Source organism: Dipteris shenzhenensis, chromosome 15 (assembly GCF_047967505.1).
Source record: "Dipteris shenzhenensis isolate YYH24624 ecotype China chromosome 15, Dip_SZ_1.0, whole genome shotgun sequence".
In the NCBI taxonomy this organism is placed as follows: domain Eukaryota; kingdom Viridiplantae; phylum Streptophyta; class Polypodiopsida; order Gleicheniales; family Dipteridaceae; genus Dipteris; species Dipteris shenzhenensis.
The window spans coordinates 2,131,667-2,157,996 of record NC_141610.1 but is presented as its reverse complement, the minus strand read 5'-3'; the positions used below and the strand labels follow the sequence as shown (position 1 = coordinate 2,157,996).

Sequence of the window (26,330 nt, the reverse complement as noted above, 5' to 3'; positions counted from 1 at the left end):
TAGGTTTTCTAGAGGTTCATGCCTCTGGGCACTTGTTTTTCAATTCATATAAGGATTTGTATAGCCTATAAGATTTATTTTTGTGGACTTTACCAACATACTCTTCAGGTTGAATCAAGATTTCTCTTCCACATAACCATTTGAGAATGCAACCTATAGTCATGTTTGCAATTAGTGAAAAGGTGTCTTCATATTCTATGCTAGATTCTTTGGAATATCCTTTGGAACTAACCTTACATTGAAGTTGTGAACTATTTAACTTTGATCAACTTTGACTTTGTAAAACCATTTGCAATGGGTTATGTTTCTAGAATTTCTTTTTTATAGGTGCATGATACCCTTCATGCATAGCAAGTTGTTCAAAACTTCAATTGTTTCTCAGCAAGTTGTCAGTGCTTCGATTTCCAAGACTTTATTCATGAATTGCAAAGCCTTTTCTATAAGTCCATTTTTTGGTTCCTCTATTTCACAAGAAGATTTTCTCACACCTGAGTAGTAGAATATTATGGGAGGTCTTCTTACAATATTCTTCTACAGGCATAGTAGCTATAATATCCATAATTTCTTATCAAAAGCACTAAAGAATTTGTGAATTAGTAGATGGTAATGAGATTCAATGACTAACTAGAGTAAAAGATGATGTTGGCACTGAATTGATTATTGGCTAATTAAATTAAGGAGCCATTCTTCTATTAGTATCTCTAGAGATAAATAGCCTTCTCTTCACTCAAACATGAAGTCTGTATTCCTTGGAATCTTTAATATATAAGGTAATGGCACATTTGATTGACTTATGATCAATTATGTTCCTAAGTTTCTCTAGAACATGTGATATTTTCGTTGGAATTACTCTTCATATGCAATCATCCGAACCAATCTCTCTAATGAATCATATTATTGCTTGTACAAAAATCAAACCACTAAATATTTTCATCTTTATTGTTTGCTTTAATTGAACTTTCTAATTGTTGCATACTGAGAAATCAAAACTTCATGTTGAAGTTTGTTTCATGCAAACTTCATGGATTTTGATCATGCTCATTTACATATTATGTAGATTGTATGTAGTATTAATCTAGTTTTGATGTTGATTTTATCATTGTTGTTCATGAACCACTCAATTGTACTATCCATTTGCAAATGTCTCTTTATTTATTCCTACATTTTGGTTTGCAAAGATCTAGAATTTTGCGCCTTCTTTTCATTCTTTTTGGATCATTATTATTTTGGTAACCTCCTCTATTAGAACTCTTTTTTAAAGAATTTTATGTCCCTTTCTAATCGGTAGTATTTTGATGGTGATGATGACTCTATTAAGCATGATATAAGTTGCATCATACCATAAGGGCATAGGTTAAAACCCAACCCTAAGGGGGTTCACCTTTTTGTTCAATACTACATAGTGTATAGCCAGTTATCTTGTGCACTTGCTCCACTCTCTTCCCTTGATTCTCCGATAGTATCAGAGCCACTCATGCTCTACACATTGTGAGAGAGCAGGAGCCCTTGCTTCATCAAGGTGTGATCCATTTATTTCATCAAGGCATCTTGAGGCGTCTTCATCTTTCTTGAGATCATCTTCATCTTTGATTTAAGATAGAAATCTCTCCATTTTGCATCATAAAGCTTAAGTTATCCTCCTTTGAGTGTTCATATGTTTTGTGAGGTCCCTTATATGAGTGTTCATTCTGAGTAAGCTTCTTCATTTCAGAATTTCTAAGGTTTATAAGTGTGAACATATTTTTATTCTCTCTGTACTTGTGCTCAAACCTCCCACTAAACTCCTCAAACCTTGCTTGTGCCTAGTCCACAAGAACCTTGTACAATAACTATTCAATGTGGCTACAAAAGAAGACTGAAGGCAAGCATAAAAGGTAAGGACTTATTGCAAGGTTCATAGCAAAGGGCTCAATTTGGCAAGCAAACAAGGCATTTACGAAGGGATGCCTATAGCTAGAATGAAGTATATAATGCAAGAAGAAAAATGATTATCTAAATCTTAAACTGTTGAGATATCAAGCTCCACTCGTGATATGCCAAGGTGACCGTTGTGTATTTATGTCACTGACTTGTTAGCTACGGATGCGGTTGGTACACCACCCATGAATAATGGCTGGGTGACAGCTATCTTTATGTATTCTAGTTACTGGCTCAGTTAGTATGCCACCTTAGTTAGCTGAGTTTGGTTTGAGATCCCCATATAGGGTTCACCTATTCTTTTGTACTAAGAGAGTTCTTTTAGCTTTCACAACTAAGAAGAGGAAAATTGTTTTCAGCCTCCACCTTTGTGTATATTCCCCCATTGTGTTTGTGAGAAAGCTGCAAGTGAGACTCCTTCCTTCTCTCCCACTCTCTTCACATGGTATCAGAGCTCGGTTCGTGGTAAGGAGCTTAAGAAAGCAAACCAAGTTTGCGGTGTCCTAGTAAGAGGACCAGTGTGCTTTCCTTTTTTTTTCGAGTTTGGGAGCAAATCTCTATAGGTAGCACAGCAGGAAAGTGCAAGAGTGCACTTTCTCAGATTGGGATGCCCTTCGTAGTGTGGCAAGAGGGCAATATATGCTACGGGTAAGGGCAAATCCCTTGGTGAAATTATTTTTTTGATTCGAGGCCATTTTGGGGCCTGTTTTGGTGGCGGAAGTTTTTCGTAGACACTCAGGAAAGTGCCCTGTTTTTGTTGTGCGACCACTGTTCTGCAGATCGGTGAAAAGTTATCGCAGAAATTACATTGTATGCATGTGTGCAGAGATATTAGGAGTGATAGAATCATTCTTATTGCATGTTGATGCATAATCATCACTAGGAAGTGACTGTGTGGTCAAATACCACTTTTATCAGTTTTGCAGATTTGCCCTTGTGAGGCAGAAGTAGTGTTTTTTTGCAGTGATAGAATATTTTGAGTGTTCTGTAATGGCGTCTAATGCTCTTTCACAGATTGTCACTGAAAAGCTTGACAAGGACAACTTCCAAGCATGGAAGTTTAGAATGACGAATTTCCTTAAGGGAAAAGGCTATTGGGAGTTCATTATTGGAGCTGAACAAGAACCAGTTATTCCTAATGTTCCCAATCAACAGGAGTTGCAGGCATTTAAAGGCTAGCATGAGAGAGCTAGAAAAGTTATGTACTGGCTGTCTATCAGTATTTCAGATTCTCTGATTGTGCATATTCAAGATGCAAGCACGCTGAAGGAGGCATGGGATACGTTGACAAAAATGTATAGCACAAATACGCAAGCCAGGAAAATGTAGCTCAAGAAGGAGTTGCATAATGTGCAGAGAGAAAATATGAGCATCAATGACTACCACATGAAGGTGAAGAAGATTGCAGATGCAATTGCTTCTATTTGGTCGCTAGTGGAAGATGATGATTTAGTTTATGTGACCTTGAATGGTCTAGGAAAGGATTATGCACAATTCCGGACATCCATTGCCGTCCATGAGAATTTTCTTGATTTTGAGGAGTTGATTGCTCTTCTAATTTCTAAAGAGCAGAGAAATGGTGGTGCATCTTCTTCAAGAGAAACTTCAAAAGAAGTTGTCTTCTACTCAAATGCTAGAAGAGGTAGATGCAGAGGTAGAGCAGGCTGATTTGGAGGCCGTGGCAGAAATCAGAATATGCAACAAATTCAAGAAAACCAGTCTTATGGAGGAGGATGTGGTAACTTTAAAGGCAGGGGGAGCCATAGAGGTCGTGGTGGATGGCAAAGAGGCCAAAATGCAAACAACAATGTTAAATGCTACTACTATGGTAAAATGGGTCATATGGTTAAAGACTGCTATAAAAAGCAGAATGACATCATGACTGGAAAATTACAGCAAGGCAATTATGCATCCTCTAGTAGACAGGGTGATGACAGAAATAAGCATCTGTTTATGGTACAGCACATGACCAATTCTGTGGCAAGTGCAGAAGAAAGCAATGATGTGTGGTATGTTGACTCAAGTGCGTCAAACCACATGACAGGTCATGCAGAATGGATGCAAGATGCAAGGAAAATGGAAAGACCAGGATTTTTGGAGACTGGTGATGATACTGCACATCCTATTGTGCAGATTGGTAAAATTCCTTTGTCTATGCAGGATGGAAAAAAGAAATATTTGTCTGATGTATTTCATGTCCTGAATATCACCAAGAACCTGGTTCCTGTTCATCAAATGGTTGAGTAGGGCTTGCAGGTCTAATTTAATCCTCATGGATGCTTTGTTGAGGATATGAAAAATAAAGGTCGCTTGATAGCAAAAGGGAAGAAGAAGGGCAGGATGTTTACATTGGATGCACACATGCCTGAATTGAGTGCAGCAATGTTTGCACATGGGACCGGTGTAGTTGCAAATATTGATATCTGGCATAAACGCATTGGTCATGTTAATGTACAACGACTTAAATTAATGCAAGCCCAAAATATTGTTACAGGATTGCCTAAGTTCAAGGTTGCAGAAATGCATAAGTTATGTGAAGCCTATCAATTTGGAAAACAGGCAAGGAAACCATTTCCTAGACATGTTCAAGAGAGTAAGAGGCCATTGGAACTAATCCACTCTAATGTGTGGACTACTAAAGCTGCATCTATCGGAGGCTATCATTATTTTGTCACTTTTATTGATGACTACAATAGAAAACTTTGGGTGTATTTTATGAAAAAAAAAATGAAGTGCTTGGGTATTTCAAAGCTTTTAAAGCTATGGTTGAAAAAGAAACAGGCTTGCAAATAAAATGCCTAAGGTCAGATGGAGGGGGAGAGTACCTCTCAAATGAGTTTGCAAGTTTCCTGCAGGAGCATGGCATAAAGTAGCAATATTCATGCAGTCATACCCCACAGCAAAATGGACTTGTAGAAAGGAAAAACAGGCATATTGGAGAGGTGTCTCATGCCATGCTCAATAAAAAAGGCCTGCTAGATTATTATCGAGCTGAAGTAGTTGCTATAGTAGTCTACATAATGAACAGGACTCCTACTGTAGAAATACATGGCATGACGCCAGAGGAGAAGTATATTGGTAGGAAACCAGATATTTCTCATTTGAAGTTTTTTGGTTGCATTGCCTATGTTCATGTGCCAGATGAGTTGAGATCCAAGTTGGATCCAAAAGCTGTGAAGTGCATGTTTATTGGTTATTCTCTGCACCAGAAAGGGTATAGATGCTATAACCCACCAGAAAGGGCATAGATGCTATAACCCATCTACTCGTAAGTTTACATTGAGCAGAGATGTTGTTTTTGATGAGATGAGTAGCTGGTATAAACCAGTAAATGTGATTGATGATGTAGATGCACAAAATGGTAATGTTGCACAGAATTCATAGCAGCAATCACAAAATATTAGTGGACATGTAGTGTCCTCTAGTAGTGGTTCACATACTTTGCCATGGACAGGTAGATTGAGAACAAAAGGATCTCCTCAAAGCAATGTAGATAGTGGTATGCAAGTATCATGAAAAGGAAAAGAGAAAGTAGATCAGCCCATGGTTGATGTGAATGCAGGTCACTCTTATGTGGATGATGAATCCAGTGGCTCAGAACAGAGCCTTGATGATGAGTTGGGTATTCCTTTTGTTGTTACACCTGAAGTAAGGAAGACAAGGGATGTTTTGAGAGCACCTGGTAGTGAGCCTATTTTGCACAGGTCTACCAGAGCTAGGTATCCTATGGATAGGTTGAAATATGATGGATTTATAGCCATTCACTATGCCTATATGGTCAAAGTGATACATGAACCAAAACCCACTTCTTTTGAGCAAGCCATGGGAAAAGAAAAATGGGAGAAAGTCATGGATGAAGTAATGGATGCCTTGGAAGCAAATGCTACATGGGAATTGGTGCCTTTGCCTAAAGACAAGAGTTGGCTGCAAGTGGGTTTATAAGGTGAAGCATAATGCAGATGGTTCTGTGAATAGATACAAGGCAAGATTAGTTGTCAAGGGGTATGCACAGACATATGGCATTGATTATGAAGAAACATTCACTCTGGTTGCAAGGATGGCAACCATAAGAGTAGTCATTGCTATGGCTGCATCAAAGGGATGGTCTTTACATCAGATGGATGTAAAGAATGCTTTCTTGCATGGTGATTTGCAAGAAGAGGTCTATATGGAGCAACCACCAGGTTATGTTCATGCAGTTCATCCTGAGTTTGTTTGCAAGTTGAAGAAAGCCTTGCATGGCTTGAAGCAAGCACCCAGAGCATGGTCTGACAAGATAGGACAATATCTTGTCACTATTGGCTTTCAAATTTCCAAGGCAGATTTCTCACTTTATGTGAGAAAGACAGAGAAAGGCATTATGCTGCTTGTCATTTATGTTGATGATTTAATCATCACAAGTGATAGTGATGAAGATATCCTTCATGTGAAAATGCTATTGAAGCAGAAGTTTGAGATGAAGGATTTGGGAGAGCTGCGTTACTTCTTGGGTATTGAGGTGATTAGATCCACAAGTGGGATATGGCTCTTGCAGAGGCAGTATGGATTGGACATGCTGTCCAAATATGGGATGACAGGCTGTAAGCCTATTTCAGTTCCTTTGGAGCAGAATGTGAAGCTGAGCGTAGATGCAAGTGAGCTTCTCGAAGACCCTACTATGTACAGACGCATAGTAGGAAGTTTGATTTATATGACTATTACCAGGCCAAATTTGAGCTATGCTATTGGTTTGGTAAGTCAGTTTATGAAGCCTCCAAGGAAACCGCATTTAGATGCGGCTAGACGCATACTGAGGTATGTGAAGTCCACATTGCAGTATGGACTATTTTATGAGAGTGGGGTTTAGATACAGTTGCATGGATACACTGATGCTGATTGGGTTGGTAGTATTTCTGATATATAATCTACAAGTGGATATATGTTCTCTTTTGGGAGTGCTGCAATCACTTGGAGTAGCAAGAAACAGCCTACAGTTGCCTTGTCGAGCACAGAGGCTGAGTACAGGGGTGCAGCAATGGCTGCATGTGAGGCAGCTTGGTTGCATAAGCTACTTTATGATATGCATCAGTCTACAGATGGGCCAGTTGTCAATTATTATGACAACATGAGCAGTATACACTTGGCAAATAACCTAGTCTATCATGCTAGAACAAAGCACATTGAGGTGCATTATGACTATGTGCAGGAGAGGTTCTAGTAGGTTTTATTGATCTAGTTTATGTCATCACAAAGGATTAGGTAGTTGACATATTCACGAAGGCATTGGGTGCAGAGAAGTTGCGCAAGTTCAGAGACCTGCTTGGTGTGCAGGAATTAAGATTGAGCTCGAGGGGGAGTGTTGAGATATCGAGCTCCGCTCGTGATATGCCAAGGTGACCGTTGTGCATTTATGTCACCGACTTGTTAGCTGCAAATGCGGTTGGTACATCGCCCATGAATAATGGCTGGATGACAGCTATCTTTATGTACTCTAGTTAGTGGCTCAGTTAGTATGCCACCTTAGTTAGCTGAGTTTGGTTTGAGACCCCCATATAGGGTTTACCTATTCTTTTGTACTAAGAGAGTTCTTTTGGCTTTCACAACTAAGAAGAGGAAAACTGTTTTCAACCTCCACCTTTATGTATATTCCCCCATTGTGTATGTGAGAAAGATGCAAGTGAGACTCCTTCCTTCTCTCCCACTCTCTTCACATAAACATGACTCAAAAACCATCAACCTATGACAACCAATGTAGTATACAAAGGCTCAAAAATAAAAGAACAAGTAGTGAAAATAGAAACTAGTCCAAGCATCAATGACACAAAAGCGGTGAATAGAACACACTGTCTAGTGAGCTAGCAGCAATTCAAAAAACAAGGCCAAGCATCAATGACACAAAAGCCATGACTTATAGAACATGACATCATAGACCTAGGCCACATGACAATGCCACATGGTAGATGGGGCATAGGGTGATCATGGCAAATTTCCATATCACCTTGTCTTGCAAAGTCAACAGTTAGGTGCCACACGGAAAAAAATCTATGTCAGCTTGCCCAATCACCTGCCACATTAGCAGCCATGTGGCAGTGCTACATCAATAGTGCAGTCAACACTACCATGCCATCAAGGTCATGTTATCATGCATCATAAATGCCACATCATCATGTGCCATCTAAGAACTTTCTACTTCACAAGACCACTTTTGTATGCATCATGTGCACACACATATTCCACATCATCATCATGCATACCGCATCTTCACTTCTAACCTTCCTCCTTAGACAAAGTTCAGTAAATTTTCAAATGGCCATAACTTTTGATCCTTAAGCAATTTATAATCATGCTCTAGGGAATGATCATATCAAGTCAAATTTTTCGAAGTTCAAACTCATCCTTGGATCCACCTCTTGATCGATTGTAGCCTCTTCAAACCAACTCAAAAACGAATGAAGATAATATCTTTTGTTGCATCGACATGTAGTCTAGTTATAAAAATCTTAGCCTTAGAAATCGAACTCCACCAATCCAAGAAGCCATTGCTTGAAACACCCAATTAATTTCCACCAACATCAATCCCCTCATATCTATCATTGATGTTCACATTCATACATCCGACATACCACCTTAGTCTATTTGGTAGTGGGCAATTCATCACATCATTGATCCAATTAGTAGAGTGATCTCTCTCTTGGATTCAGGTTCTTGCGTGCCTTGTAAAGTCTCTTAAATGTTCCCGACACATGGTTGTCATTATCAGATTATAGGTTTGATCTTTGGCATATTTGGTAGTCTTTCCATCATGACTTGGCTCTCACATTTTCTGAGTATTCCTCACATACACACAAGTTAGATCATGTTTACCAAACACATTGTTTTGAGAGGAGTAAAACAAATTGATAGAATTACCATAAGCCCCACTATAGCAACTTTAAACATAAGCCCTACAATGGGGGAACTCATAGTGTTCTCATGGGTATGCACTCTCAATGGGGGAACTCATAGTGTTCTCATTAGAATTACCATAAGCCCCACAATAGCAACTTTAAGCATAGGCCCTACAATGGGGGAACTCATAGTGTTCTCGTGGGCATGCACTCTCATCGATACACAAGATAGCCTCTAGCATGAAGCATTAGACAATCTCCAACATGGAACTATTCAAATCAAACATATACCAATCATGAATTCATAGGTCTTGAGAGAGAGAAAATAAATGTATCATACGCAAGGATAGATCAACCTCCACATTCTAATCATACACATTTGCAAGTAAGCCCTTTGCATGGGGCTCTTCCATCTACTTCAGCATAGCCCGACTTTAATGATGTTCATCCCATGATATGTATGCACTGATCCAATTTCATCTACTTAGTAGTGATATGATGCCAATACACAACATGAGTTCAACATCGAGCATATAGCTACGCTTAGCATGAGTCCCTCACATCTCCGACAACATGCCTTAGTGCATGTAGCTCCTTAAGTGATTTCACTCTAGCATCCATCACTAATGCTTGCACCTCTTACATGGAGCATATCATGCCTCTTGGACTTAATTTCCACCATCATTTGTGATCAATAGATTAGTCATTAGAATGCTACCAAACATTGGCTTGGATTCAATTATCACCAACACTTATTATCAGCACATCATTCCTCAGCATGAGGCATTTACACATCAATGCAATCCTTCACACGCAAGGGACATTATCAAGAATGGCCATAGAGCAACCTTGGGAACCTCAATATTCTACCATGCACTTATGTTTATAGTATATAATCCATACTTAATGAAGATTGTTGGTTAGATCCAAGACATCATCATCCATCCTAATAATAGCTTTCAGGATTGATATTGTTGCTAATGCCTATGTTGGTTCTTCTAGTATGGTTCCTTTTGTGTGATAAAGGTATACGATTTATTCATTTGGAAGATGTTGACAATATAATTTCTTGTTGTCATCCAATTTTCTACTGTCGTTCAAAACGATCATGTCATCATGTCATGTTTCCACAATTATAGTACCAATACAATCCAAATAAGCAAGATATGGGTGCAATTTCTTAAATGTTATTATAATTGGTGCTATGATGAGATAAGTAAACATGGCCAATGATGATCAAATAAACTTCTAGAAGAGAAACACTTTGCCGTGGGTAAAGACATAGTCTAGAGTGTGTCCAAGTTGGATTCCAAATGAGCAAGATATGAGCTTTGAAAGAAAGGGTCAAAATTAATCTTAGGGTTTATGTAAGAGCTTTTAAGTTTAGATCTAAATAAATTTTAAGGTTGACCTTGGCCTTGTATTCTTGACCAAAAAAAGTTAGGATAACCAAATTGGAGCTAGGGTTGGAGCTTAGATTTTCTTTTGGAAGACCCTTGAGTGTGTCAAAATAGCCTTAGTTGAGGTATAACTTGAGCTTAGTTCATAATGATGTTGTAAAGATCCCCAGAGTTGACTGAGAAACTCACAAAATTTTATACTTGCAAGATTTGTTTACATGCTCATGAGTAATGAAACTTGCAAAGCAACTCGCACAAAATGCTAAAATAAATGAGTCACAAGTGGGCAGATTTGGGCAAGAATACTCACAAAAACAACCACGTTATTCTTTTTATAGGAAATCCCACGTACTAACAATATGCAGTAATCATATGAACAATTCTATTTTTGAATGTCATCCTCTCTCTCTCTCTCTCTCTCTCTCTCTCTCTCTAATCCAAAACTCTCATGGAACCTCACACATGACCAAAAATATTTGAACATTTAAAGAGTGATACTTGAGCTTGAGAGCTTGAAACCAATATCTCTTAAAGAAGAGAATAACTTTGACGTCAAAGATAACTAATGAAATGGAAGGATGCTTTAGAGCAAGAGTGCTTGAAAACTCATTAAAAGAGATGGAGCAACCTTGTCTTGTTAGAGATGGGGTGAGAGAAGTAGAGTGTATAAGAGAAAGAGACCACACATGCGCATTGGCTAAGTATATAATAGCTGGAAGGGAAACGGATTATATGCAAGTATATGGATCAATGTTGGTCCAATTAGGACGTATGAGCTAGGAAGTGCATTTTACTAACTGTTATAACAATGTAGAATTTCATCACAATCTAGTTCTTGTCTCTTTTTTCATAGAGAAACGAATCTCAAACATATTCCCAAGAAGCCACTCTTGAATATAACAATTATAGATCCATCAAGAGTGCAGAGTGCATGCATATTCTCAAATACGAATACTAAGATATGTAGGAAAAGAAAAGAAATGCATGCTAGGAATACCTCAAATTCAGTGCTAGGATAAATCTCAAGCACGTGTACTACTAGGAGATACTATTTAAATGTATTTAATCAAATTTATTCACATCTTGCTCTTGTCATTGTTATGGAGTTTTTTTGTGATGAGTTTTTAAAGATGACGGGCTCTCTTTACAAAAAAATACTCTCCTTTTGCCATGATCTATACAAAAAGAGCAATCAAATAAAAGAAACTAATGGTTTTCCCACGTTGTTATTGCAAGACAAATGGATTCTAAGAAAAGGACAAAGTTGGAGAATGAGACAAAGAAGAAAGAGTGGATAAAATCGAGAAGGACTAACACAAAAGGTTTTCAAATAGGGCACTCATTATTAACTCAACCTTATACCACATGTAAATGTGGTGGGGCTTGTCATGAGGTCTAAGGAAGGTGCCACCATGTTGACAAATCTTTCAAGCATTAGAGTCATGGAAGGCTTGTTTTGTTATTGATCAAGGTTTGGTGTTGCACATAGAGTAAAGGACATTGCATTGCTAGTTGGACGTAATGTTTCCTATAAGAATGAATGAGAGCATTGGACATCCAATGCTCTAGTCACCTTATGTTCTTTAGAAGCATGAGGGTGAAACTATGATCATGATTAGAATAGTATGCATAATCATATAGAGAGTGCAAGATTAGGTCCAATTAAGATGCATACCAAACACCCTACACTAGAGTTTGCCTTTTGGTCTTGTAAGTTGGAGTTGGAATCAACAAAAATGAGGAAGAAGTTGGGGAAGAGGAGGCTCTTTAGGCTAGGGGAAATTTGTGAACGAGCTATGTTTTCCACGTCGACCACCTTCACGCAGGGATCAACTTTAAGAGGAGATGTGAGCTCTACTACACTTGATGATTTCTAATGAAATGGGCCTTCCTTGCTGTGTGACTTGAGGCTTCATTTGCATTTGTAGCGTTAGGAAGTTGGAACCTACGAGAAGAGCTCACACATAAGAATGATGTTTTGAAAGCTCATTAAAGAAGGGGATTTTGATTTGTAAGGAGGGGGCGGCTAAATTTAGCAAGAGGGAGCGAGGCGGTTGCGGGCGTGTGTCGGGGGGCGGGCCGGATGATTAACAATCAACTTAATTGTGGGTTAGAATAATACGATGATAGGCGGGGCCAAATATAGCTAAGGGGATCCAAATACAGCGGCAGAGGGGGGTGGCTAAGGTGGGCCAAGGGAGGATCTAGGCTGACGTGGAGGCTGTCGGCGAGCGGCGGAAATGGATGCATGAAGGATGGGGGATCATGGGGCATCAAGGATGATGATGAGGTACGCGACAAAATACGGGTATAAGATATACGATATTTAAAAAATACGGAGGGTAAAGATCCGCGTGCCTTATCCAGAGGTATGGGGGCCACGTGGATGGGATGAAGGGCGGATTACCGGCGACCGGTTAGAAAAACCGGCTGCCGGAATCCTGGGGGCGGAGGAGAATAAGAAGAGACCGGGCAGCTTTTGCCATCTGCCCGCCCGAAGCTTTTTCTTTCTCTTGAAGCTTTTTTTCGTCCATGGCTCTGTCGACGGAACGAATTTCTACGTCCATATTTCCGTCCCTGCACCCTCGCCTCTCCGTCGCCTTTCCCATACTTTGCCCCCTCTTTCTCCACTCCCAACCGGTTTGAGCGCTCCCTTCCGTCGTCTTCTCCGTCATCGTCCTTTCCGTCGTCTTCTCCGTCGTCTTTCACAATGCCTGGCGTTCTCGTTGATGATCAGTCCTTCCCCCTCGACCCCCTCTCCCATGCCTTCTTGCTCGAATCGCTCTCTTGCTCTAGCCTTTCCTCCCACCATTCCTTCGATTCCGCCTCTCCTGCCCTTCCCTCTTCTTCCTCCCCTCCCCACCTCCGATCGCCCTTCGCACATTGTATCCCTGCTTTCTCTCGATGCTTCTCCAGTACCTCCTCCGGTGACGTCGCCTTCCCTCAGCTCTCCCCCTTCTTCCAGCCTCGTGACGGTTTCGATCAGCGCCTCGAATCCCTCAAGCGCTCTGCTGCTATGGGTGAATTCGGAGCAGTAGCAGCCGCAGAAGACTTCTCCATGGATCATTTCGGTAACGATCAAGCATGCAACAACTCTAGCACGGAATTGCTCTTCGGAGGGCTCCCCGGTGAAACAGCGGCGGCAGTAGCTCAATTTGCGTCAATGAATGGAGGATGCAAAGCGGGGGCTCTCACTACGGCCGGAAGCTCTCTGGAAGCTCAATTCGCGTCGATGAATGGAGGAAGCAAGTACGGCAGTGGCAACGAGGTGGAAGAGCAGGGGATGGGATCGCCATTCTCATCAGGAGGAGCAACGCTATGGGGCAGCAACAGCAATGGAGCTGTGGTAGGATCTCCGACGCTACCGGAAGCGATGCTAGCGCTGCAGAAGTTTCTTCCGTCGAATTTGGAGGATGAAGAGGCATGGCCTGCGGTGGACGTGTACTCATGCGACGAGTTCCGGATGTTCGAATTCAAGGTGAGGAGGTGCATGAGGGGGAGGAGCCACGACTGGACGGAATGTCCGTTCGCACATCCGGGAGAGAAAGCTCGACGGAGGGATCCACGGCGGTTCCACTATTCCGGCACTGCATGTCCAGATTTCCGGAAGGGCAATTGCAAGCGAGGGGATGCTTGCGAGTTCGCGCATGGCGTCTTCGAATGCTGGCTTCATCCTGCTCGATACCGGACTCAGCCGTGCAAAGACGGACGGAATTGCAAGCGCAGAGTCTGCTTCTTCGCTCACAGCCCCGAACAGCTCCGTCTTCTCCCCTCAGCTCAAGCTGCCAATGGCTCATCTCCTCGAATCAATCCGTCGTCTCCTCCCCTCAAATCAAAGCTTGCTTCCTATGATGGATCTCCTCTCCGCTGCGCCATGGCAGCAGGAGCAGCAGCAGCAGCAGCAGCCGCAGGAGGAGGAGGAGGAGGATCGTCTTCCGCAGCAGCAGCTTTTATCGACAGCTCTCACATCCCTTCCGGCGATGGAGCAGCTTCTTCCTTCCATCGATTCGGAGCTTTCGGGAGCTCCAACAATGGTAGCAACAATCGTTCCTACGTCTCTTCCCCCACCTCCACCTTGATCGGCCTCTCCGTCTCCCCTCCTTCCCTCTCTCCTCCTCTCTCCCCTTCCGTCTCCCCCCCTGGTTCCCCTGTCGACTGGTCCAGCCGCTTCGCTCACAGCCCCTCTTGCTTAGCTCCTCCCTTGCCCGGGACCCCCCCAAGCCCCCTCGCCCGCAATTGTAACCTTTCGCAGTTGCATGCGTCTTTCGGGCAATCTTTGCATGCGCTTCAGAGCCAGGCAGGTGTTCCTGCTCATCGAAGGCACCGGGATAGGCTCAATTCTTCGCTATCGCTATCCATTCCTGTTGATCAGGGGGGATATTTCTCTGCATTGCCTTCCCCGACTTCTGCATGTCATGTGCAGTCTTCGACTGGAGTCGAAGACTTGGCTGATCTCCTCCAAAAATTGGAAATGACTGGCCATGAACCTTACTGGCTTCAACAAGCACAAGCTGCGCAGGGTGCGGCGATGGTACAACCCCGGTTTTCTTCCGGGCCTTCCCCGCTCAGGCGGAGTTCCCAGAGCGTTCCAAGCACTCCAACGAAGCCGAAATGGAAAGGTGTAGATGCTGATTTGTGGAATCTGAACGAGAAAGAGTGGGAACCTGCTTTGGAACGTGTAGAATCCGGGAGGGGTCTGCGTGCGAAGATTTTCGAAAGCTTGATGAAAGGGTCACAAGGAAGAACCGATGATCCGGATGTGAACTGGGTGAACGACCTTGTGCAAGAGGAGTGCCGTTGAGCAACAACGCTTCTTTTCCTCCCCCCGTCCTAAACGCAACGATTAGTTCTTTCTTCTGCAGCTAGCTAGCCTGCATTCTACGCAGGGATTCCTTTCGAGAGATGTACAGGGGGTGTTCTCTTTGCTGTCTGATAGCTGGTCTTTCTATCGAAGTCGGGCTAGAGGGTTGCTGATTTTTTTAGGAGAGGAGATTTTCAGTGTTTTTCTTGGAAGATTAGGACTTCCGAGAGTGGAGAATTTGTAAAAGTTTGGAGATTGGAAAACATTTCTTGAACCGGAGTATCTCGATGTCCGAGGTGAGCAGTGGTGATTATCAGGAGCTTTTGTACATCCTTGCTAACGGCTCCTGTTTCATGCCATTTCATAGGGCTTCTTGTGAATGTTTGGCAAAGCGTTTGGGAGATTGGAAAAGCGTTTCTTGAAACCCAGTATCTTGATTTCTGATTTCTGAGTCGCTCAGCGGCAGTGATCCTTACAAGAACGTGTTTCTTGAAAATTCCAGTATCTTGATTTCTGAGCTGATCAGCGGTAGTAATCCTTACCTGAAAGGAAGGAGAAGTTGATGAGCGGTAGGAATCCTTATCAGAAAGGAATGAAGTATATCGTTCAAACGGAGCTTGCTTGTCATGGCATTTGCTGGAGATGCTCCTGCTTGGGAAGGCAGATTGCAATCTTGGCAGTCGAGTGAAGCAAGCAACAAGAGAGTACATCTCGAGCAAGCTTTTAGAATATGGCTACTCCCAACAACATTGGTAGCTGTCGAAACATTTTTTCCGAAGACGCAGCAAAGGATTTCTGTTGTCCTCAATTGTAAGCATCATTCGATTTTTGATTGTTCCTCAATTTTTGTACACAACAATGTAAGATTTGAGTTGGCTTGTCCTCTCGAGGGGTCCAACGACTCTTTAGGGGGGGGGGGACATGGCTTGTTGCATGCAGCAGCTCTGTTAGTGTTTCCATTCTTGTTGCTTTTCTGCTGTTTGAAGCGGATATTTACTATGATTTCCCTCCCCAAAACAAGCAGAATTGTTTGGAGGAATACGGAGAAATCTATTGTAATGACACCTCTTCTTCTATATAAATGCTTCATGTTTCTGAAAATCTAACAGGTTTGTGAGTCATTGTTTCTCATCAATGAGCGGATGAAGCTCAAATTTGTAATTTGGAGAGTGTTCTCCAAGCAGTATGAATCTCTGATATGGGCATGTTACGCCAATTGCTTCTGATTTATGCAAGCAGCATTCTATCATAGCAGTGTTTCCGATAGCTTAAAGAGCGCTTTGTGTTGTTTCTGCTAGAAATTCTCTGAGAGTTGGATCACCATTGGATGAAGTTCCGAGCTGTTTTATCCTTGGTTTCTTCTGTAGCTCCGTTTATGCTCCTCAAATTTCGCTGTTCGACAAACGAGGAAGAACTATGGACATGACTTCTACGGCTACGAATGTAGAGATATCACTTCATATATATATATATATATTTTTTAATGTGCGCGTGTGAGAGAGAGATATAAAAAGAGAGACGAGGGAGAGAAAGAGAGGGGGGTGGAAAATTAAACAATTAATTCAATTAATAAATTTAGATTTTGATGATTTATGACCTAGAAAACAGTCACGGGTAGATTTGAAAATTCAGATGACATTATGTACGGGCAAATTAATTAATTATAAACTTTTGATGATTTTGTGACCTAGGAAAATGATTGAGAAGCATGTTAGTATATACAAGGCTAGCATAGTATACAAGCCTAGGGAAACCTCAAGTGGCTTGGGTGTTGACTTGGATCCCTTTCTTTTGAGTCGTTGCCCTCACTCCATGACCCTTGGATGTTTTATAGGGCGCGGAGTGCGCAGGTGGGTTTACTCTTTATTTTAAAAACTCCATTGCTAAACACCAAATTCTACTTAAAATCACATTGTTTTCCTTTTTTCTTGTTTTTTAAACTTTTAAATGTTTTTTGTCCTTGTAAGCAATTTTGCTTAGCCACTAACTAGGGCCTTGTGGCCCTTTTCCATGTGGTCAAGCTCATTGGCCCTTGTTCATGAGTATTTTGTCAAAGTTATCCTATCAAAAATGGTTTAGACTAGTTGTAGATTCATTTAGGTTTTTAAAACTATATGGATGAGTTTCATTCCATAGTCCCCCTATATTTATTGGTCCTTTCCTTGTTTCACCTTGGCTCGACATCCCTTTTATTAATCTTTTTCTTTCAATATGTTTTTTACTTTCACTACTTTTTTCTTTCACACAGAGAATCTCAAAGGTAAGCTTGGTTGTGATAGGGAGGAAGCTACGTCGTCCTTAAAGAGATGAATCTTGCACCAATGCTTGTGGATTGATGTCTCCATTTGTATGTGACCTAATGATTATATTGTACCATGATTGTAACATATGGCATCATAACACGTGCATATCAAGCATAGAGTACAAATTTGTAAAAAAATAAAATGTGATATGGTGCATCATCTCCATGACATTGGTCTACAAGGAGAAACATCATTTTTGAACTTCAAATATTATCCATTTGGTCTTATGCATTCTTTAAAACTTGTAACATTCCCTTCACTTTGGAAATGTTTTTGTCCTTCAAATTTTTTTTTGGGGAAACCTCTTTTGGATATTGCTTACCCTTTCCCATGTTGAACTATGGGTCTATCTTTTCGCTTAACCATTGCTCATCTTGTTCCTTTTTTTCTTTATCTAAAATTTTTCCTACTTCATGTGGTAAAGATGTGGGTGGTTGAATTCAAATACACATAGTTTATCATAATCTTTTAGCTTCTTTTTTAGTCGACTTGTGAAAAAATGGATGTACTCTACATCGTTCTAGTAAAGCCAGCTTGTGAGCAAATTCTCCAATTCTCGTTAAGTATCAAGAATGCTAAAATACTTAGGAGATAGATTTGTTCATTTTTCAGGTTTGTGAAGATTCTGGTTTTTTTCCAATTCCAACTTTCTATGATGTGAATTTGCATAATTTCTCATGCTATCTCGAACCTTTCTAATGTTATCCTCGTCAAGCTCAAGCATTTGATTCATATCTTTGAACCTTCTCTTTCTTGAGTCCCACCACAATTAGAGGCCTAGGTTGAAATCCTTACAACATCATGAATGGACTAAAACTTATTGAATGTTTGGCACTATTATATGCAACTTCTGATATGGGTTAATATTCTTCTCAATTAGTCTATCTTTTCATCACATATGCCCGAAGTATATCCTCAATTAGTTTATCTTTTACTCACATATGCTCGAAGTATATTCTCAATGATATGATTGAGCCTTTTAGTTTGACCATCAATCTCTAGATAGCCCATAGTGCTCATACTCTAAGTTTTTTCCAACCTTCCAAAAATGACTATCCTGATAACTAAGACTACCAAGGGCTGGTAGCCCATGCAATCTATAAGTATGATCCACACTAATTCAAGGGCTTTAACCTCTTCGTTGGCCAATCGATCCACAATAACCCACACAGACTCATGCCCCCTCTATGTCCTAGGTAGTCCAACAATAAAATCCTTGGGGATGCTTTTCCATTTGCCAGATGTAGATTACCTACATTAAGGTGTTTAACTTTATTGACCTAGCATTTTTTGGAACTTCAACACATAAACTCGGACATCCTTGTTTATTGTAAACCAAAAGAATTGTCTTTTCAGAAGTGCATACATCTTCTGAATTTTCCCATGTCTTGTACTAGGACTATCATGACACTTAAAAAGAATTTGGCACCGTATATCAATGTTATCTGGGACACATACTCTACTTTCTAGAGTAGGTAGCCAATTTTAATATTATGTTTTTCCACTTGAGTGCTTTATCACCAACCTGTTGTGTGCCACCATTATCATGTGACTCCTCAATGAAAGCTCCTCAACTTGCCAAATGCCTCTCAATAATTACTTTCCATATTTCCAAAACGTATGGATCATTTCAAATTTCATTCCACTACCTTTGAATAGCTATAGGTGTTTTTTGCTTCTCACAACTCTTCCTTTGAGGTTCATCCCAAAAGACGGTACTTCTCTTCCCCGAAAGCTAATCCATAATCAAAAAAGTTATTTTAGCATACTCTTTATAATCCAAACAAACCTAAGAATATTTGTAATTTTCCTAGTTTGTCAGATATAACCATTCCAATATTTTCCCTTAGCTTTTTAGGATGCATACAAATTCCTGCTTTGGATATGATACCTCACAAGTATCGTGCTTCTTTTGCAAATAATTGACACTTGGATTCATTAGCAAAAAGAGAGTTTTCTTTCTCTAAGAAATTGGAACACTTGTCTCAAATGTTCCATATGCTTCTTTCTTGTGTTACCATAGATAAGAACATTATCTAAAAATGCTACAACAAATTTTCCTAATTATGGCTTGAAGACACTATTCATAATTGTCATAAATATTGCTGGAGGTTAAACCAAATGGCATTACTTTAAATTGATAATGCCCATACCTAAAACTACTTCAAATTAAGTGAGAACTATTGCTTGCTAGCTAATTTTAAGATGATTTTACTTGATTTTTAAAACTAAGGTTAAATTTGTATAAAAAACATAATAATTTGATGCTAAATATTTCTTGGAGCTAATTTTAGACATCGTAATATAGGAAAAATTATTGCTTTTATGTTTTGGATCCTAAAAAAGAAATAGCTAATTGTATACTCCTTCATGATTTAGAGACCATAATATGGATAAGATGCACTTTGTGATACATATTTGTGTGCTGTAGATTAATATTTGTGATTATGGGTAGATGGTAACGATTATTTACTTGATAAATACTTATTTTCATGGAATTCATGACAAGCTAGCAAAAACACTTTATTGAATATAGAATGTTATCAACTATATTAAAAGCAAATATGCAAAATTTAGACGGAGACTCTATTGAGATAAGAAGCACTAGACGTGCCCTCAATGACTTTCGTAGAATTTATAGTACACTACTTTCATCTCATTTTCCTTGTATGAATTGAAATATATAGACCAAGGCATGAGGTAGATAATATTATTTTATTTTATCTTTTTAAAATTGCATGTTCTGCTTCACATTTATGAAAATGATCTTTACAGATGTCAACGTCATGCAATTGCATTGATGATACTACGACCTCTTTACTCCACTTATGGAGTATCATGACAAAGATGACAATTATATATATATATATACATATATGAACAAGAAAAGAAAATTAGTATGTGGGATAATCAATGACACTCAGATGCCAAGTGAAAGGCTACTAATCAAACAAGATTTTGGATATTTTTAAGCTTTGGGTCTATGAATTTTTTGTCGGGACAAGGACGACTATGCATTGTGTAGTGGCCAAGAAATATTAATTGCAAGCATCATTCATCTTACAATGGGTGTGTGCTATCAATGATGTGTCTGCTATTGAGCAAGAGGTGGAAGCAATGTTTAGATTAGATACTAATAAAGTGTGGCGGGCATCCATAGAGCCCCAACCTTCCTGAAAGGATGATTGAATCTGAGGTGGCAGAGCTGGAAGAACCAACATAGCCTAAATTGGTCTCCCCTTGAAGTGAGGAGCAACAGGATAGACAATGGTGAGTAGTGTGCTACTGATGAATAGTTGCTACATGTTTAGAGCTATGTTGCTCTATTAGATGTATTGACAAAAAAATTCTAAATATATTTTATTAATATGAGTTCTCCTTCATTCCTTTTATGTGCCATTACAAGGTAAGTTTTTGCAATACTTGGTTAATTGTTATGTTTTAGTTCGTTTTTAACAGTTTTAATATATAGAATTGGAATTTTTATCCATTAATATATAAGTGAACAAAGTTTAATTTAGTTTATTATAAATTTCTAAAATAAGAATGCTTATCCATTGGTATCTTTGTACTTCATATAATCTTGGTTATCATTTTTCACAGATCAATAGTTGTTTAAGTAGGAGGTATCACATTTGAAGAGTGTAACATGATTTAGAATCATACTTACAATTTTTTTAAAGGAAGCAAAGAATGGCCTCAAAGACTCATGGACACTTGAGATGGGATAATTAGAAACAATATGACCTAGGATTGTACATTGAGTCTAAACATCATGTGCCCTTGGACTGTCATATATGCCTTATGCCTACACAAAAAAGGCACACATAATTATTCCCATACATCTTATACAATGGCCCAAAAAACAATTCATAACAAAATTACCTTACACTTCATGATAGAATAGGATCTTAATCTTCAAAATGTTGCAACATCTCATCCTAAAATCTCTTGCCTTCACCCCAGTCAATGCATAAATAATGAAATTGCTATCTTTTATGCCTGTCATTGTGCTCCATGAGGTTATCTTCAATTTTGTAGATGGATACTTCAAGGAAACATCTAAAATTCTGCTCTTTCCTTTTAAAAGGATGTTGGGATCATCCTTTGCCTTCAATTGTTTGCAATCTAGCTGGAAAAATGGTCATAACTCCGCATTGCATCTATTAAACACTTTGTCTTATAAAAAACAAGTCTAGTCTCCTTGCAACATCAAATGTTGAATGCTAGAGTGACCTTGTTGTTAGTCCTCATGAAAACCGGGCACTCATTATGGAAAAAATCAGGTCCTCTGATAAATAGCATACCTTGAGATGGTAGTCACTGTCACTGTATTAGTCCCAAGCAAGAAGAGTGGCTTCTTCTTTTGTAATCTATGCATGAATTTACATTCTGTTCTTTTAAAATGCAGAGATTCAAACTATTCCATTGTATTGTTTGCACGTAATCTCTGCAACTTGTTGCTAATGGTCATCTAAAAAGACGATGATGAGGCAACCTCCACCTCTTGGGGCATCTCCTCTTGTCTCTTCTTTGAAGAATCTAGGCTTGTCATTTTTGTTCCCTTCTTTGATCCTTCATCACTTCCTAGTTGTGGCCTCTTTTTCTCCCCCTTCGAAGACTTGCGGTATCTGATTCCCTAGATGCATCTTGAATTGTAAGTATGTAAGGGATAAGCTTGGGTAGGAGATTGGTGTTTGCCCTAACAAACTCTTTGACTTCTTCCTTGAGAGAAAAGATCTTGATTCTATCAAAATCACGATTCACTTTTAATTTCAAGAACTGAAATCTATATCTATGGAGAGTCAACTTTGGTGTATTATATGAAGGTCACAGAAGAACTTTTAGCCTCATTATAGGTGACAAACCTCAATGTGCCACAACATTTGTAATACTTCTCATCTCCCTATCGAATGGAACCCCTAGACAAATAGAAGAGTAAAATCTTATTTAAAAACTCAAGTAACAATTTGTGATGAGGGTATTGGTGGGCAGTCTGCACTAGGGGTTCATCATCTAGGTAATCATCTACTGCTAGGAGCCTCTGTGAAGGTAATTTAGGGTTAATAAACCCCTAAGCTTTGCTGACCACAAGAAGCAAATAACTTGGTCTTGGCAATTGGAGAGGTCTACTTGGTCCTACTTTTCATTACAACCTTGGGAACTGTAGGTTCTAGTGAAGAAACTAATGGATCACAATCAGAAGTACTCCCTTCTTGAGTACAATCTTCAGCTTCAATGCAGCATTCTCAAAAGAACTCTCCTTCTTGTTCACAATCTTCAACTTCAATGGTATGCATAAAGGAAAGAAAGTAGTTTGGAAATTGAATAAAATATCCATTGAAGAAATTGAGCAGAACTCTAAATACAACAGAAAATGAACTTTCTCAAGGAAAGAAACTGGGTTTCTATACATAATTTTTAAAAAAAAGGCAAAAATGCCAAAAATTCTACTGATAACAATGAGAAAACTAAAAGGAAAACTACCTTGTATACGATCCCAAGGATAGAATTAATACGAGGTGCCATGGAAACTTGATCCAAGGATTAGGTGTGAGTGGAGTTTCACATAACTCATAAGGATAAAATCCCTTTCAAACAATTGCACATGAATCCTATGGGCAATCTGATCCTCGAGATTAGCTTTGCATATTTCTCATGTCGATATCGAGTTACTATTATGCTCTTGCATTGATAGCATACGGTGAAAAAAAAGGTAGAATTGGAATTGTATAGATAATATTAGCATGGACCCTATGCAAGTATGATACACAGAGATCAAGGATTGAACCAAATTTTTAGTCTCATGAACTCTTTGGTTGGGCACTAATCTCACCCCCTAGAGTGTCTTGAAAGCAAGCTACAAAAGTGTCATACAAGTAGTTTATCACCCATGGTTTGATGCATGAAACATGGACCATGTTTTACCAATCCAAGAGGTGAAAATCCGGTCAAGACATGGAAAGGCCCCGCATGGTGGATTATGCTTAGCATCAACCACAACTAGCACCTCACACAAATATAAAGTTGGTTGAGCAATGGAAAGAGAAATGGCAGCTACACCCAAAACGAGTTTCCTATGGGCATCAATGCCCTTTATCATTGGACTCTCACACTAGCATCACAGGGTGGGGACCCAATTGGGCCCTACATTTTGTAAGGTCCAACTAATGCACCAGTTCCTCCATAGCTCCCCCACCTTATTTTCCTTCATAGCTCCTCCACCTTATTTTCCACTCATTCCCCTTCAACATCAGTGGTGGCTGGCCCCCAAGTGTCAAGAGTCCCCATCTATAGTACCTTGCCAACATTCTCCATTGGTCTTGACCACCAAGTTTTGATGACTAGATTGTTTGCACTAGCATGGATGGAATCGATTGCTTAAAATCTCAGTAACATATAACAATGACTCTTGCTCAAGCTATCCTTCTTCCATGCTACCCTCTCGTTTTGAGTTTTACCTTACATACCATTTCAATACCTTCATGAATATTTCCAAAAGAGACAACCATAAACTATGCATAGTCGTTGCATAAGCAAGTTCACTATTGCATGATTAAATGCAATTGGATATCCATAGCACTTGTTGGAAATGCCTTTTTTTTTTTGGGGGGGGGGGGGGGGGGGGGGGGCGGGGATGCCTTTTTAATAAAACTATCACTTCCCTATTAGCTCAATGGATGATTTTGTAATTTATTTTGAGGATATTCACCTTTATTCAAAAGAAATGGGTAGCTAATGTAGGTGGAAAGAGACCTCTACATGGGTAATATTATACTTTCACATACCTTTGACGTCATAACTCATAGATGAACTTAATGAATTGATGATATTTCTTACATTTTCAATTAAATAGCCTTGTAAAGAAATTGGGATTAAATAACGTTTTCCATGAGCACTTTATTCAATATTAACATTATGGTCTCAACGTAATTTCAACTGCAAGTAGAAGCCTAAAATAAAGTATTGAAACTTGTAATAGCTTGTGCCAATCACGTGGCTTAAGGACACTAGGTTTTCTCTCTACAGTAAAGGCACCTTTCAAGAAATGCAAATACCTTGCTGGGGTTTTCATACTAGGATAATGTGTTTCACTTATTTCTCCTCTAATTTGGTAAGCACCCTTGGTGCCTTCAATAGCATCACCTTGCCGGTTTTTGTTCTTGGCTACAAGATCCTCTTCATTCCCACCTTCTTCAAGTCTTCACAGGCTTTCAATGTTCCCTTATTTACCAATCATATGACTCCATATACTTTCAGCCATATTCTTGAATACATGCATTGGATCCAAAAGATACAACATTCTAATTTTTCTAATAAGGAATACTATAAGATGCGGAGGTGAAGCTGAGATGCCAATATCCATCCAAAGTTGCAACCAACCCTTATATTTCATGAAGAGGAATATTAAACTCCCTAAGAAGGCTAAATCTTGGATGCACACCATATGGGTGATCCATGGGAATAGATCTCATGTACTTTTCATACACAACCTTGCCTAGCTTTGAGTCGCAATTGTCACAAACTATCTCCACATGAAGGACAAGTAGAATACTTTGAGATAGTGAAGCCTGAAAATGAAAAACATGACTCATTATTAAACAACTACAATCCAAGAGTGGAAAAACAACCCAAGATTATTGTGCATAGCCCATATTAAAATTCCTCTTAGCTAAATATTTGATTGGTTGATTGGCCTCAAGATATAATAGGAAGTTAAGGACACTTTCTTGCCTAACATGAGTAGGATAAGCTTTGTAAATATAGTGGGTAGCATGCATTGCAAATGTCAAGTAGTTAGTTAGTATAAGATGATAGAGAGTATAAGTCTCTAAGGTCCATGAATCTTGCAACTAAGGCTACATGTGTGTATGTGAGTGTAGCTAGAGCACTATTGTATCTAGCTAGTTGGCTCCCTATAATAGAAGGAAACAATCGAGGAAGCATGTCTCTCTCCCTCAAAATGTTCTTAGTTTTCATTTGAGAATATTATTTCTTTGTTATTGGACAAGAAGAAGAGGATCAAGGAAGACAATGGAGCATCTACTTCAATCTCAAGCTTAGACTTGATTGCTACAATCTCTAACGTGCTCCTTAAGAGAGGACACATTTGAGTCAAAGTGCTACATGAAGGATCAGAAGAAGAAGTGTTGTGGCAAGTGAGGGGAATTTGGGTCACCTATCTTGCAAAACATGGTGGTAAGAAAGAAATTAATGTGATAATCAATTGAGTGATAATATTTTCTAGCCATTATATAATCATTCTTGTAAAAATCCTACCTTGTACATGCCTAAGATATACAAGCACCACTCTTTGTAATCTAGGTTAGCATGATTCTATCTATAGCCAATGTAACACTCTCCAATGGTCATATTTTATGGGGGTATTAAGAATCATGGTCATAAGAACACTCCATGACTAAAGGTGAGTGAAGGAACATGGTTCTCATGGAAGGATGCACATGGTTCATTGACTATTGTGGTTGTGGATGTAAACAACAACATGGTGGCAGATGTGAACAAGTATGTGGGTCTCCCAACCCACAAGGATGGAACATTGGCCTATATCAAAAGGCATACAAGAGCCTTTTATTTAATGCATTGAAATACAAGAGACATAACTTCTATATAATTGAATTTCGAATGTGTGGTCATCCCTTCACTCTCTTTTTACTTGCATGTAGATCTCGAATGATCCTCTCCACACTCCTATACCCTCTCATGCAATCTCATGCTTTCATTTTGCATTAACCTTTGACACTAGAATTATTTTAAACTTCAATTCCTTATTTTCATTAACCTACTTTCATTTGGTAAAGAGGTTATCCACATTCAGAGGGAAAAAAAATTTCCACCACAGTTTGGGTCAAGCCAGTCATAAAATCGCTTGTGGGTACAGCACAACGTGCAGTTGTGGGGGGAATATGAAATCGAAGGGTGGGTCACAATGTTGTGGAATACCCCATGTGCTCACCAGAATTTTTTGGTGGCATGAAAGGAAGGGCCCTAGTTCTCACTACAACCAAGTTTTACTAGTTGCCAT

At 39.5% G+C, this 26,330-nt stretch overlaps 1 protein-coding gene and 1 pseudogene across 1 annotated transcript; both read left to right on the top strand.

Moving 5' to 3' along the window:
• Window positions 1–12,680: 12,680 nt before the first annotated feature.
• On the top strand, window positions 12,681–16,089 carry LOC147893204 (uncharacterized). The gene has a single exon (XM_087385522.1). It carries the CDS (start codon window positions 12,894–12,896, stop codon window positions 14,982–14,984), a length of 2,091 nt encoding a protein of 696 aa, XP_087241648.1. The 5' UTR covers window positions 12,681–12,893; the 3' UTR covers window positions 14,985–16,089.
• Window positions 16,090–22,978: 6,889 nt separating this feature from the next.
• Window positions 22,979–23,087, top strand: LOC147893203 (U6 spliceosomal RNA; annotated as a pseudogene).
• The last annotated feature ends 3,243 nt before the right edge of the window (window positions 23,088–26,330 follow it).

Excerpts from the sequence above, each read along its gene's own strand:
- LOC147893204 (XM_087385522.1), top strand. The coding sequence starts at position 12,894 with ATGCCTGGCGTTCTCGTTGATGATCAGTCCTTCCCCCTCGACCCCCTC.